General features: G+C 37.4%; 2 protein-coding genes across 5 annotated transcripts in view; one reads left to right on the top strand and one right to left on the bottom strand.

The window, feature by feature from the left end:
• arhgef39 (Rho guanine nucleotide exchange factor (GEF) 39) overlaps positions 1-7,700 on the bottom strand; it is a 63,114-nt gene extending 55,414 nt beyond the window's left edge. Inside the window, exons 1-3 of the mRNA XM_051392040.1 lie at positions 7,623-7,700; positions 4,365-4,539; positions 1,786-1,880 (exon numbers count right to left, since the gene is read on the bottom strand). Of these exons, the coding sequence (XP_051248000.1) occupies positions 1,786-1,880; positions 4,365-4,514 (245 nt within the window). The 5' untranslated portion in view covers positions 4,515-4,539; positions 7,623-7,700. The remainder of the gene's footprint in view (positions 1-1,785; positions 1,881-4,364; positions 4,540-7,622) is intronic.
• Positions 1-16,762, top strand: part of tmem121b (transmembrane protein 121B) — a 616,846-nt gene that overhangs the window by 136,352 nt on the left and 463,732 nt on the right. The gene's annotated exons all lie outside the window — the stretch shown is intronic.

Raw genomic sequence — 16,762 nt, 5'->3', positions numbered from 1 at the left:
CAGCTCTTGCGATTTGCATGTTGCACTTGGACATATTGCAATTTCAATAACATTTTGATTAATTGTGCAGTCCTATTTTATTATGCTGCTTTATACTTATACTCCACTACATCTTGGACGCAAATATTGTACTTTTTACTCCTCTATGTTTATTTGATGACTTTAATTACTTTACCAATTATTAACACTAAATATAAAATAAATCAACAAATGAATTATCTTTGTCATGTTGTCTGAAACTTTCACTATATCTTGACAGTAGAACATGAGACAGATGATCTATGAAAAAATCATGTTCCTCTGACTCCTCCTAGTGCTTCTAATGGCATTTGCAAGAATCCACCAGGCCTGAACAAAAACAACCAATCAGAGCCGAGAAAGATAGAAAGACCCTTTGGGCTGGAGGCTTGAAGATAGCTGATTGTTGAGTCTCATTCCCAGTGTTGGTATTTTACGACCTGGGAATGAGACAATAAGAGATAATCAAGTATCTATCTCGGCTGTGATTGGTTGTTTTCGTTCAGGCCTGGTGGATACTTGCAAATGCCATTAGTAGCACTAGGAGGAGTCAGAGGAACATGATTTTTTCATAGATCATCTGTTTCATGTTCTACAGCACTGGGGGAGTTTAAGCTACCTAGCAGTACATAAAGTAAATAAAATTAGCTCACCTTCACCAGCTACAACATTCAAGTGCTGAACACATTAAAGCATCAATAATTATTATCCAATTCTTTACTTAAGAAAGATTTTGAATACAGGACTTTTACTTAAGAAAGATTTTGAATACAGGACTTTTACTTTTTTTACACTGTGGTATTGCTACTTTTACGTAAAAGAGTACCTTAAGCTTGTGTTTCATTAAATTCTGCAAAGGAAAACTTTTTAACATTATCTTAACCAAATATTACTCTACTATTACTTGTAACCAGTCATAGTGATGTGGGCGGGGCATTGAGAGAGACTACAGAGTGGTGACTACAGACAGAGAGAGGCAGATGGATCAGAGCCAAAGTAGCTCATTTAAAAAAAAATATTTATTTCATCGGCAATCAGATATAAAATAATGATACCGATCATCAGAAAATGTCTAGGTCTATCCCTACTGTAGATTTTGTCACATTTAAGATTGGTAAAATGCTTCAGAGGTAGTGAGGATACTGAATATTGTTACTTTTATCATAGAAATGATCAAAGTATAACTCCTACCACTTCAAAACAAAAATAACAGTTTTTGGTATCAGCTTTCAAAAACCCACCATGAGCCCTATTTTTCTTCTTTATTGATTTATGGATACCATAGCTGAATCAAGTGCCTTAGCATGTACACATGTACTGACTTCAAACATCAACCTTTTATTTATGTAACTAAACTTTTTGAAGTCTTTCAAGTGCTCTTGGAGGTTTTAGTTCTACAGCAGCAGATCAATCTAACGTCCAGAGATGTGGTGAGATCACCTTCTCTCGGCTCTGACTTCCCCCCTAAAGATCTTCAAGAGCAGGTCAGGCACACAACGAGTCATGAATTTTCTATGGCAACAATAATGCTCTTTGATATCACCAGGAGTAATTATACCTGATATGCATTAATGTGTCCATTAGGGAAGAGGGCACCTCTACACTGCAGTGCAATGTTGTTGAGTCCTGCTAATGGAGAAGATAAGGACTTGCTTTGGTAAAGTAAGAGTTTATCTAGACAAACTACTAATCCTCTTCTCTTTACACTGTTTCTCACCGCCATCTTAAAAGCATAGCTATTCTTTCAATTATTCAGAGCATACTTACTGGTTTACTGAATGAATGGCTTTAATTGAACTGAAGATGCTTTCTCTAATGTCCTGCCTCAGGGTTCCTTTGGCCTTCAAGATCTCCACAAAGTACTGTGAGAAACAAGAGAGCAGAGAGATAAAATGACATTATTTCTCAGCATTTGTATTGATAAGCCAGACCTGGGCTGTCTCTGATTGGATATGCCTTTGATAAGTGGAAATATTTTTAGATAAGGACATCCAGTCACTGCTGACAACACAAAACCTTCACGACCTTAACAACAGGGACTAGAGGTTGGTAGTTTTTTGCCCTACAGCTTAGACTGACTGTTAATGTTATATGGTACAGTGTGTCTGCATGGCTCAGATAAAGCACAAGTATAGAGGGATGTACCACACAACGCTCACAATAAAGTGACAGCTGTGCTGGTCTCAAGTCATTTGAAGTGAAAATGGGATTAGCAAATTGAATGTGCATTAGGGCTAAAAATGACTCCTAATTGGAGTGAACGGGTGGAGGGTGAGTAATTGTGTAGAAATGAGGCTGCAGCAGTAGGTGGAAAAGTCTGTTCTCTCCACGGGGAGGAAGAGTACCATGAATGCTACCCTTTGTTCTGTTAATATGTACCGTACAGTAAGTGCACTTAATATTTTAATGTACAGTGATGGCTGTATGCTAAACCTTTTGCCTCTGAGAATGTTTAGCTTGGAGACTTTGTCTTTATTTGCTGTACATTTATATTAGTCAAATGCACTTTTAAAAGGTCGATATATCCAAATTAAGAAAAAAAAATTTCCCCTGTAGTGGTATCTTGCCACCCAGATAATTTGGTAAATTTAAATGACACGTCTTTCTCTTCAGACAGACTTGAATGTCAGCATTTTTTCCCATCACTATTAGGGCTGTGTATTTATATCTGGCAATACAATATGTATCACAATTCACTACATTGTAATAAACTGTAAACAAGGCAATGCGCATTACCGCTTTTTCTGTTAACATTTAACAGGTAAAAATATAGATACATATGTATTGAAATAACTAAATTAATATCTAACTCTATCTAACTAATGGAAAATCTTGAGTTAGAGACAGCCATACTTTTTTCATGTAGTCAGAACAGTGAAAAAAAACGTATTTGTATTTATTACAGTCCCTGTAACATCCAACATCATAGCCCTCAGTTTACAGCACCGCTATCTAGCAGTTGAGGGTTTAAACACAAAAACTGATGTGGTGGTTTTGAGAATCGATACAATTTCACAAAACATTTTACAATATTGTATTATACCCCTATTAACTCTTCCTTTATTAGACAGTAGTTTAATTCAAACAGGTCAATGGAACTTGAAATAAACTCCCTTTGGTCTCTGTTGAGTAAAATGTGGTTCAGCTGGTGATTATGAAACTGTCTTCAGTCTAGTGTCTGACTGCAGTGAATGAGTGAGTTTTTTCTCACACACAGCATCAGAATGTGACTTATTTTGCTGTTTGTGTATACCTTACTTGTAGAAACTCTTAAGGTTTCCTTTCATGACCCCAAAACAGACGTACCACACAACTCATCAATTATGTTGCCAAATGCTAAGCTGACCCTGACACATAATTTAATTACAAGATGTTGGCTGAAAACATTAGCTCACTCAATAAATAAATGGCCTTTACTGCGTGATGTATGCTACTCATTTTTCCTGAAGCTTAATGTACATGAAAGCGTAATCATTTTGTCTGATGTTAGCAGAGGCCTTCCTCATTTTATGATAATTGGTATGCTTACACATCAATACACTGGAGCAATCACTACAGATATGTGAAAGCCTGGACAAATAAAACCAAAATGATTTTCATGAATAGATATTACTAAGTAAGTAGGAAAATGGGGAAGCCTGGAGGCGGGTGATTGTGAGGAACTGCCTGCACAATCTACAGTGATACTTTGCTGTAGGACCAGCTTCTCTTGTCATGGATTTGCCATCACAAAACCCATATACAACCATAGGGTGATTCATGAGCATACTTGGTACCAAGCCAAGTTTCTTCAATACATATTTAATATATACATACACCGATAAGCCATAACTTATCATGACTACTGACAGGTGAAACGAATAACACTGATTATCTGGTTATCATGGCGACTTTGACAAGGGCCAATTTGTGATGGCTAGACGACTGGGTCAGAGCATCTCCAAAACTGCAGCTCTTGTGGGTTGTCTGCAGTGGTCAGTACCTATCAAAAGCGGTGAACCAAAGGGGGGCCAAGGCTCATTGATGCACGTGGGGAGCGAAGGCTGGCCCATGTGGTCCGATCCAACAGACGACCTACTGTAGCTCAAACTGCTGAAAAAGTTAATGCAACAGTTTGTTGTGTATGGGGCTGCATAACATTATTACCACCAGCGTGCCCAGGCAGTCATAATGTTATGGCTCGTGTTTATTAATTATAGTATATGGGCAAAATTAAGGGAGAGAAGTTAAATTAGCCCAAACTGGCCCGACAGGCTTGCTCTATTATTTGTTATCTACACGTCTTTAGGCCCTTAGCTCTTTCAGCTTCCAGCGGGTTAAAGCAGTAGTGTTCCTACAGTACGTACAGTGGTGACCAGCTCCAGCTGTTGGCAGTAGCGTTGTTCTGTCTGCACCAGCTCTCTGGCTGTCCGGCTGCGTTTTCTCTCCCAGCGTTCCCTCTGCTCCTGGATACTGGTGCATCCGAAGGGACCGGGCGGACAGGGGAAGAAACTCATGATCACAGTGATGAGGAGGAGGACACTGCAGAGACACAAGCAACTGGCTCTTACCCTTTTTCACAAAAACAACAAATGTTTTCTGTGATATGAATCTTGCCTTTCATTTATTTACACAACAACTCAATCAGACCAAACCAAATTATCAACAAGCAACCAAAACACAAAGTAAATTACAATGTTATCTGACCCTAAAAAGAGAATTCACACTGGCAAATTACCTGACCACAATAAAATGTCCTAAATTAAGAAAAATGTTGACAATGTACAGACTGAGTGAACACAGCCTGGCCATAGAAAAGGGTCGCCACAGACAGAACTGGCTACCAGAAGAGGAGAGACTCTGCTCCCAGTGTGACAGAGGACAGGTAGAGACAGAGCTGCACTTTCTAATCTCGTGCCCTAAATATAAAATCTTGAGACAAAAACACTTCCCAAACATTTCCCAAATATACCCCGAATTCGAATTTATATCAGACACACAGAAACTCCCCTATTTACTGGGAGAAATGCCAAAAAGTCAAATTATTGCAGCAAAATATGTCTCCTCATGCCACGAACTGAGGACAACCAGTGGAAACTCAGACAAATGTATAAAATAATTTATTGTTTTAGTTGTTGTTGTTTTTTTTTTTGTAATATATATATATATATATATATATATACACACTACTCACAAAAAGTTAGGGATATTCCACTTTCGGGTGAAATTTATGGAAAATGTAAAAAGTTGATGCTACAGTGATATTATATCATGAAAGTAGGGCATTTAAGTAAAAGATTAAGATCACCTGGAAAGGTTATAGTGCATTTTATGTACATTCTGAAATTTCATTCAAAAGCCGAATATCCCTACCTTTTTGTGAGTAGTGTATATATACACACACACACACACACACGTTTACAGTTTTATCTATCTATTTTATTTTAATTTTAATATATTTTAATATTATATATTATAGTTAATAATTTGTTATTACTGTAATATTGACAACAGACTACTTGTTTTAACTGTAGCCTGTTACTTTACTACTGTTTTAATGACATTTTTAGTTAACACAAACTGATTGATTCATTGTAATTAATTACTTATTGACTGAGATTGATTGATTGTGACTGTGATTGTGATTGAGTCAATCATAGTTACAGTATTACCAACAGTATAGATTATAATTAATTTATTGTAAATATTGTTTTCCTTTATTGTTATTATTATTATATATAAATCCAAATGCTTGATTTTGCAATATGTACAGCGTTACATCATGCCAATAAAGCTATTTGAATTGAATTGAATTGATGCATTTTAAATTTGTATTTTAATTTTCTGTTATGAATTGGCGCTATACAAATTAAATTGAATTGAATTGAACTGAATAGTTCCAGTGAAACTGTTTGTTCTAAATGAATGCGCTGATTGAACAAAATCTGAATAGGTTATAAATTATAATTATATAAGTTATAGGTTTTCAAATGCTGACTGATTGAGTACTTTAGAATGTACTTTAGAAATCACCACATGCAGTCATACACAATGTTGATGCTCACTATATTTGCAAAATGAATAATGACAAGCTCTCTCAAACACCGGTCTGTCCCTTAGCCAGCTGTGGTAATCATCAAACCCTCCCCCAGCTGACCTGCAGCCACGGAGGAGCGGTGTCCTCCTTGCATTCCCTCATTAGTGTCATCTCCTTTGTATTAGTAGAGTGAGGAGTGGGCAGAGAGCAGAGCTTTAGCAGCAATTAACCCCTGTACTGTCCCTAAGGATCCCTGCACTGTAAACAAGAGAGAGTGATCAATGCTAACCAGGATACACCTCTCCCACAGGGAGACATCATGGGCCTCACTGTGACTGGATGATGAGCTGAACTACAGTCCAACATACACTTTTTTCTTTCTTGGAGTATTAATTTATTGTTTTATTATTCATTGTTAAACATATAAAGTAATTACATCAAATTAATCTATTGTATTTCTATTCCTATGTTGATATATAAGTTAATAACCATAGTGGAAAGGCACCCACACCCGTACTGGAGGTAGAAAAAAGCACAACAATGTCTTTTATATTCTCCAAGGTCTCGAAATGGATTTTTGCATAAAAATTACTGCTTAAGTGAGAGTGCAAAGGATGCTGTAATAAATATTTTTGTATAGGTATTTTTATGTACATGAGGTAGATGGATGTGACAGTATTTACAGTATGCATCATGCATCATATGCACATGCATGTGTTTTTAGTGATGATATTTATGTGTTTTAAAAAGAAAACTGAATTTCAACAATGAAAATAAACTAGGTACAGTAGTTTTTTCTTTTACATTCTCAAAGTTTATCCATCTCTAACCCACATAGTACAGTAGACTTGCTGTGGACATTGTGAGCAGTGTTTATTTAAGCTGATACAACTAGGAAACATGTTGCATACTTGATTGCCATCACAAAATCAGTGTGGACACATCTACTATGAAGTAATCGCGGTTACTTGTGCAGTAACTGGAGTTATATCAGCTAACAAGCTTATCTCCATATTTCCAAAAAATGTTATTAAAACTAAAACTTTAAGTGCTCAGAAAAACTGAAATTTGATTCCAGTTTGATATGGCTGAAAGCTCCTGAGCTGCTACTAAATGGACCCTAAGGTGAGATTGTTCTGTCAACTATTGTAGCATTAATCAGAAGCTTTTATTTTGAAATCAATTCGTAATAGGTTATATAATCATATTTAACAGCATAATCCATGATCCAATTGTAATGTCCCTCCGCCAAAATTGAAATCACACACTTTCAATAATACCTAACACAGGGTATTCTGTTACCTTGTGTATACTGGTATTTAACATTTTAATGACTTTCGGTGAATCGCAAGACACAAAATGCTCTGAAACGGAGATGACTGAAATATATTTTCATCAGTCAGGCTCAGTTTGTATACTTTATGTAACGTCAATGTTGAAAGCGACACTCTTTTGAAAGGATAGTATCGCTTGAATCTGTCTGTGCGAAAGCGATAAGAAACTGCTTCGTGAGAAACAAGCTGCTGCATCAACATAAAGTGTCTTTAGCTCGCTTTTATACCCTGTGTTAAAGTAATAAGAGGCTTACCTTCAGGTAACGTCTCCACTTTTAATCGAGGCGGTCTTTTCGGGCTGGGCTTCCTTCTTCCGGTTTGGGATGTTGACGCGCATGCTGATTGGCTGCTCCCAACCGAGACACTAACCGGAAAGACCTCCCACTCTGAGCACACACAGCTGGAGTGGTAACAGATGCGCCAGAAATGCTGTACTGGTGTGGTGTAACTGTAGAATGCAAAAACTAATAGAAAATTCCACATTCCCAGAAATTTTAACAAGAACAGGGCCAGAGCAGGGCGGCTGTGACTCAGAGGCAGAGCGGGTCGTCCTGCCTCGGAAGGTTGTCGGATCGATCCCCGGCTCCTGCCGTCACATGTCGAGGTATCCTTGAGCAAGATACTGAACCCTGAATTGGTGTATGAATGTGTATGAATGTTAGTTTCTGTTCGATGGACTTTGCCATCACTGAGTGAATGTGTGTGAAAGGGTGAATGTGGCACGTAGTGTAAAAGTGCTTTGAGTGGTCGGAAGACTAGAAAGGAGATATACAAGTACAGGTCCATTTACCGTTTACCTCAATGTGCTCAGTGGCCGTAAAGGCTCTGTGTACAGTGAAAACGGATTTGCTATTCAACATAAATAAGATTTAACTTGCAAAGTCCTGCCTCTAGGTCAGAACCTCAGTGACCTTTCTCTTTTCCTGTTTTTAGATATGCTATGAAAGAGGCTCGACTAAGACAACCACATTTTGAAGATCGTAAAAGATAAAAGTGACATATATATACAGTATATATATATATATATACTGTATATATATATATATATATATATACACACACATAGTCACATCTCAGAGAGCCGAAAAACAGCGGTTCCTAAATTCAGGTAATTATTCACTATTGAAAACATACCTATGAATATTATATTCCATTTTTGCCAATACAAAAAAAATTTGTAAGCAAAACACTAGCTACTTAGCTAGTTAGTTAGCGTTTTGCTACAGAGCCAAGCACTAGCTAATCTGCATCAATTTCTTTCTAAATAGTTACATCTGAAAACTAGCTAATTTACATCAATAGTTAGTTAGCTAGTTAGCTAACATTTTGCTAAACTTTTATCTTTTTAACCATCTTCAAAATGTATATTATGTAATATAGAAGTAGGAGGAAATCGTTGGTTCTGACCGAGGCTTACTCAACTGTTATTGGAGCACAGAACAAAAAGGGGCGGAACTTATATCAAGAGTTTTGTCAATGGGAAAATGGCCACTATGGCATATTTGATGTGATGTAGTTTCTTGTTAGCGGGGTCAAAGTGAATATTTCCCATGTTTTAATTGCTGATCATTCATTGTACTTTTTACATCCACATATCTAAACGGGTTGGCTCCAAAGTTTCTTTCACTGTTTTGACTCAAACTGCACCTACAGATGTAAAGAACAAAAAAGCTAATCACTTTTAATATTTTGAATTAGATTCAATTTGGACTTTAAAATGAACTTCTGTTCTGTTTTTACCATGTTTATGTATGACTAATATATCATTTTTGTAAATAAAGAACATTGGAAAAAATATCCTGTTAACATTTATTCTCCTAATTTTAAAATGAATAAACAAATAAACATAATACATTAACATGTGAAATAGAAGAGTGTAACTTTTTGTTGAATTATTATTGCTCCCTCAGACAAATACAGACAAATGACCTACTTTGTGATTAGTGATCTTTCAAACCTTATGATTGTACTATAATAAGGTATATCTGGTGTGTCAATATTATTCCAGTGTTTAAAATTTTACTTGTTTGAAAATGTCTCTCACCATGGGCAGATTCACCTCTTATGGGGCCACAGGGCACAAAATGAGATCCTAATCAACTACCAATTTAACCCCTTCACCTCACTCTTTGTGAGGTGTGCAGTTTTTCTATGCTTTGCTGTGTGGTTGATTGATGGACTTATATTTATACAGCAATTTCTGGTTTACTGACCACTCAAAGCTTATAACCACACTTCAGTCAGGACCACTTTTGTTAAAATAACTTTTATTCTAAAGCAGAATGTGACATTTGGCGGTATGCCTTTGTTCTGTGACCTCCTTGTCCTTCCACGTGCCTACGTGGAAAACCTTAAGGCAGGGAGAGCACACTTCTCTGTCCTTCCATGTGCATACATGGAAAAGTTTAAGACAAGCAGAGACCCCCCAGGGAACAGAACAGAGCAAGCATCAATGCTATCAGAAAGTGACATTGATTAATTAGATACAACATAAAAAGGAGGAGCTGGGGTGGAGGTGTGTTGCAAAACGGCTTGTAGAGGAAGCAGCAAAGATAGGCAGGCTAAAGCAGCTTAAATAAGGCGCCATGAATGATATTTGCCAATTGGATGCTTGAGCCATCAGCCGATGTGTGTTTATGATTAGCTGTGATCAGCTGATATAGCTGGAGTTGAGAGCTGAGGCTATGCTTAATTTGTCAAACTCATTCTGACTCACTGATGGCAGAGGCTGCCATGCAAGGTGCCAACCTGATCATCTGGAATGATCCTATCCAAACCGCTCATGATGATACTAAGCTAATACAAACACTCTGACAGCACAATAGTATGGAGCAATTTGGGGTTTGTTGTCTTGCCCAAGGACGCTTTGACTGAACTGAGGGAGCCGAGAATCAAACCAGTGACCCTCTGATATCTAGACCACCTGCTTCAGCACATGCACCACAGTAGAAACATACAAGCACAAAACTGAAATGATGAGATTTGGGCCTTCTTTAAGATTTGTCCTCAAGATCAGCCATTCAGGCTGCAGCCTTTCCTGTAGTACTTTAATGTGTATCCCTCCTATGAGATTACAGTACCATCAGTGGCCCCAAGACAATTTGAGTTTGAGACCACTGCTTTAAGGAATAAAAGTAAATGCTTTTTGTCAGACATTAAAATGGTTGAGTGAACTTTTGGTAGTTTATTTTATAAAAATGTTTTATCTGACTTACTCTCAAACCTTCAATAGATTTGGCTGTGGATGTGTAGAGTTTACATAAAGATACAAGTGAACTGACAACAAATGGTGAGAGGTTCAGTATTGGTTGATATTGAGAGTGGCTCCAGAAGAAAGCGCAGCTCAGCAGTTTGCAGCTCATTATGAGATAAAAGTGATGCCCCTTAGTAATCAGCACGTGACGCAGGAGGCTATAGCATGAAATCTGCAAGGACTTTCAAGTGAAAAAATAGGATGCATTTTTCTGGAGTATATCCCAGGCTGTAGCTCATATTGCCTGCAGCTCCACAGAGCAACGAGAACACTGACATCTAGTGCTGCAAGACAGGACGCAAGTCAGGAGGGGGATTACTGGAAAACCAACAACTAAGCATCATGAGGTGGTAGCTGCCAGCACTAAGAAATGCCTGGCCACCCTAGTTTGGTGTCAAATGCTGTCAAATTGAATACATTAATTTAAAAATAGTGTGTTAAATTAATTGAATGATCTATTATGGCCACATATTAAACTAACTGATAAGCTTAAAGCTGCAGTTGGTAACTTTTATAAAAATCACTTTTTGTCATATTTGCTGAAACTTTCATATCCTGACAGTAATACATAAAACAGATAATCTGTTAAAAATGTTTGCTTCCTAGTGCTTAATGGCTTTTGCAAGAATCCACCAGGCCTGGATGAAAACAACCAATCAAAGCTAAGAAAAAGATTATCTGTCTCATGTACTACTGTCAGGATATAGTGAAAGTTTAAGACAATATGACAAACATTATTTTATAAAAATTGCCTATTGTAGCTTTAAATTCAATGAAAAAAGAAGCATTTGGAAAAATGTCTGAAGATTTAAAAATAAGACAATTTATTGATTTCTAACGGCAGCTCCAGATATTTCTATTCAGTGCTTTATTAATGTGCCACTATTATGTTTTTGTGTTTAAATATCTTCACTTGATGGCTTTTCCAAGCAAATATTGATATATGTGATTATTTGTGATTAAATCAGCAGATATTTCTGACACTTCTTAAAGTCTCCATGCCACCCTCTGGACACCTCATGAATATTTCTCTAGATCCGCCCCCATGTGGATGTTCTAATCTATATTGAATGTGATAGTGGGGCTGCTCTTTGCTGCACATGTGGATCACAGATAAACAACTGTGACTATTCTAAGAAAAAATAATTATTGGATTTATTTTACTGTTTTACTATTGAAAAGATATTATTAAGACCTTTTGATTTTCTGGTCAGGATTTGTGAAATTTATTCAATAATAACCCCTCAAGGAAGAATATGGGCATACTGTAATAATATAGGGGGGAAATGTATATGTATAAAAATATATATGGGACAAGGAATTAAAAATAAAATCCTAGTCTTAAAAAATCTGTAGTTATTACACTGAGGATTACGTATCACCAATCCGGTAGCTCCATGGTCCTGAAGCAGAGTGTAAATATAACATAAACATTCTTTCACAAAATACATTTTACAAATTTGACTTCCATTTTAATCAGTAATTATATTTTATATTATACATACAGTATATCATTGCAAAGCAATGCTTTGCAAAAAAGGGTGTTATTGCCTTTTTTCAAAAAATCTTTAAATCCTCTAGTAAGAGTAAGAGGGACTTACAAAATTACACTAATAAAATCAGGACAAGTGACTATTTCAAAAGGTCTATGACAGTGACAGACCTGATGGGTTATGGCACAAGTACATGATCAATATCACAAGGTAAATAGTTTTTCTATTGGGTTTTTTTTATTTATTTACTTTTGTGCATAAACAACATATTCACTGAGCCACTAGTCAAGTCAACATACAAAGACACAAAGTCATGTCAGTGGAAACCATGATACCAGCCTTGTGTGACAAGCTCCTTATAAACATCCACTTGCACAAGACATAACATTATGTTGTATATTGCAGAAAAAGAGGCTCCTTTCACCTATGAATTTTCACATACGAAATAAAGAATTAGGATGGGAAATCATTACATGTGACAACAATATCACATGTGAACGTGCAATTTGATCTGCCATCCATCACACAGAGGAAGACTGAGGTGAGGATGTTCAGTTGCTGGGTGATTAAAATTTCATGTGATTAAATTTCATGTCACTTAATCAGGGGCGTAAATATGGATGGCACAGACAGCGCACTGGGGCCCTTAGAGAGCACGGGCCATCATTGTCCCCTTGGAAATACACCTGAGTTCAAAGTTAAATTAAACTCGAAAAGGCAAAGCCATCTCTGTCATGGTTTTAATTTTTTTTGTAAAATAATCAGTAGCACTCTATTCACAAGCAAAATTATATCCTTTTGTTTTGGGACTGCAAAGACAGGGGCATTTTTTTTACTTTTTTGACCGGGGTGGCACAAGTCGGGCACTGATTTATTTAGGGGTGGCATAAAGTTTCAGCTTTCCATTCCTTCCCAATTAATACAATTGCAAACTGCATGGTTTGTTGCCAAAACTGCATGGGATTAGCATAAAGTGGGCTTGTTTGCAAAGGTGAGACTTCAGGGTACCCATAGAACCCACTTTGAAAATGGCCATACCAGTTTTTCCATTGCCAAAATCTAACTTTGGGGTGTTATGTTTTAAATGTTATGTACATGTAAAGTGCCTTTCTAGTCCTCCGACCACTTAGAGCACTATTACACTAAATGCACCCTTTCACACACATTCACTCAGTGATCGTCAAACAGAAACTAACTTATTCATTCACATTATGATACAGTATCTGGCCCAAGGATACTGCTCCTCCCCACAGTACGGACATACTGCGGGGAGGAGCCGGGGATCAAACAACCTTCCGATTAGTGGACGACCGGCCCTACCTCTGAGCCACAGAGATTTTACTTCTTAATGATATGTCAATTTTAACTCTGACGTACTTACGGAGACAAATAATGTTACATTAAAGAGTTTCACCCTCTGCTGGCAACCACCACATGTGCTTAATATTTCACAGTGGATTAATACTTATATAAGTATATACTTTAATTAATATGAAGCTTTCAGTTACCAAAATTCCTGGCTGGGTAATACGTATGTTGATGTTGCCCAATGTCAAGTCTATATTTGAGCCCAACGCTGGCTCGAGATAGGGGCACGTTAGCTCTGAAAAAGGGGGGTTAAGTGAGAGAGCCCCTAAATTCTACACGCTGGACCTTTAATTGACCCCTTAATGGGTTTGATTTGAAAAGCTATTCCTTTTCATGTGCTATTTCTCTAAGGTGATATTCCACATGTGAATTTTCTGAAAGGGGACTTGAAGCAGAATTGATGGCCTCCCAGCAGCTCTGTGCACATCAGGAGTGGGTCCATGTTCCTCAGGTAACACAGGCCTAAAGAGAGTGAGGTAGAACTCTGCAAATTGCTGAACAGATGAAATGCATGTTTAATGAGAGGATTATTAAAATGCATCATATTGTTTTCAATTTTACTGTGTTTCCAGTACATTTGGTATTATAATAATTGGCCCCAAAACAGACCGGTGAAAATTAGGCCTCTTTTGCCTCGAGGCGATGGAGGCATGAACAGAACGGGAGACCACAGACAAAGGTTCCTTTTTTTTTTTTTTTAAACCTGAGGATAGGAAGAAAAAATAGTAAAAGCGTCAATAATCTACACAAGTGGAGGAACTCTCCCAAGGTTCTGGAGCCCTTCGGTGTATTATTCATACCAGCTACTGCCAGAGGACTCATAATTGACCTCTGCACTTTGTAAAAAAAAACTTCATGAGATGAAAGAATGTGATGTTTTGTAATTCAACTTTTGAGTCCCCCTCTCCGCAATCCAATAGTATTGAATTGCAGGTCATGAATTATTCAACGCATAGGAGGCAAGGCTACCTTAGCTGGAAGATGTTATATGAAACAAGGTTGCAAGACCAAGAGATATCAAATGAGTTGGCTCTAAAAGAAAAAAAACAACAAATAAAAGTCACATCAAAATAAATAGGAGCGCTGTTGGACAGAAATCTCTTAAGTGAATACAGTGGAAATAATACTGTCAAATAGCACTTTTTCCACAGGATGCTGACACTTGATGTGAAAAAATCTCTTAAGTGTTTATTGATGTGGAATCCCATTATCTACCATTGCTGAAGGGGGGCAAAGGCTTCATTTATGTTTTAATGCTTCAGCGCCTGGCTCTTCACTTAACTTCTGAGTTGTAATTAACATTGTTTTTGTCAAATGGTAATCATGGCGTCAAGTGTTGACACTTGAGTCATGCTTCTGGGCTGCTCACAAGTACATAATTGTATCAGTTAGACTTAAATAGTAAAAACTGTAATGTGTTTCTGTTTTTTCTGCAATTGTTTGAGAACTCTTTAGTCTCATGGCACTGCACGAGAAGGCTCTCTCTAAATAAGGATAATTATTTGAAGTATACCTCTGTCCTATCTTACCAACCTTTCCCAACTTTATCCAGATTTAATGATTTTTATATCTGGGGTTGAGTAGCATGGACATTCAATTGCAATATTTTGAACAAACAAAAAATCCAGAAGAAGAACAACACAAAACAAGAGTGTTTTTTAGAGTTGTTCAAAAGCAATTAGCTGTAATTGCCCATTGTCTACCTTTGGTAGCCTTGGTTAAAACTCTCAATCAGTCTTTGGAACCTTGCACTCCACAGCTTACTGCTGCTTTGTGTTTTATAGAACAGTGAGCTCATTAAAGCAAAATGACCATTTGGCCTTGGAAGAGAAAAAAATAATCACATGGAAACAAACAGCTGCACAAAATTGAGTGACACTTGAGTGGTGGAGGACCATCAAAACAACCATGTGTTTGCAAAACCCAGCGGTTTTCACAGATAATGATAAACTGTCATGCCCGCAATTACTGAAAGCACTGGATGGCAGGGTTTTTTATGTGTGTCAATGAGGTCTGCTCGTAATTGATGGTCAGGGATGCTAACTCACTCAAAAGCTGTCACTCAAGCGTCAAACTACAGAATGGACCTGTCTTGAATTATCAGACACACAAGGTCTGGGGGCTAAAGGAAGGCTCCATGATTTTACAAAGCACTACTGAGGGCCCTGTTTGTATGCTGCTACTTTAAATCAACATCAAATTACCACATCAACGTGCTTCATGCTTGGTCCAGAACAGATGTGGTGGGCAGAAACAAAATGTCACTTGCCTCCCAACATCATCAAATGACAGTGCTAGAGCTAACATATAGCTACAACCTCTATACTTTATACTGGTCCAGAATGCAACTATGATCCACCAGTGCACCTTTTAAGGATTTTAATGTGGAAATTATACTGTTTTTTATTAAAAGAACAAATCAGACACATATTATTGTTCCAATCACTGTAGGTTTTCTATCGCACTTGGGAGGGGAGAGTAAAGTGAGGGAGTTGTACAAAAACCACACAACTAAATCAGATGCGAAAATGAACTCGGAAATGGATGATTGGAGGTCCAGACGTCTGGCATGGACCTTGAAGAACACTGAGGCTGAAATGTGAACAGACAAGAGTAGCAACCCTCTTCACAGCGAGCTTACTGTCAGCACTCTTTTATCTCATTATAGTAGGTTTATTCTCTAGAGGTATGCTTTATTTTCAAAGCTAATTTCTCTTTCATTTCATTCTTGGCAAAGGGAGCCTGAGTTTGCTTATTGCCAATTTCCTCCAAGAACATTATTAGCACTGCTCCTAATGTAACTATCTTTAGATTCAGCTGTCATCAAATGAGTCCAACAATCGACACATTATTTCACATCTGATACTTCAGAAAAACAAAACATGGTTTTAGAGGCCTTGAAGATTACCAATCATCCCCCCTATCTGCGAGCCATAGGTCATCTGACCATGTCTCTCTCACTTTGTTTTAATAATTAGGCTACATATGAGGCAACTGACAATGATATAACAAGAGCTTTTTCATATATTTCATTTTCATTTAATACTGCAGGTGGAGGGTTGATAAGGCCTCTGGCTGGTTACTGGTTGAGGTGTACTTGTGAAGTAGTACATGCAATTCAGTTCACTTCAATTCAATTCAATTCAATTCAATTCAGTTTTATTTGTATAGTGCCAATTCACAACAAAAGATATCTCAGGACACTTTTTAAATAGAGCAGGTCTAGACCGAACTCCTTATAACATTATTTACAGAGACCCTGGTTCTGGGTTGGTGGCCG

The sequence above is a fragment of the Dicentrarchus labrax genome, unplaced genomic scaffold (genome assembly GCF_905237075.1).
Source record: "Dicentrarchus labrax unplaced genomic scaffold, dlabrax2021, whole genome shotgun sequence".
NCBI classification, from domain to species: domain Eukaryota; kingdom Metazoa; phylum Chordata; class Actinopteri; family Moronidae; genus Dicentrarchus; species Dicentrarchus labrax.
The sequence above is the reverse complement of the archived record's forward strand: the minus strand, read 5'-3'. Positions and strand labels throughout refer to the sequence as shown.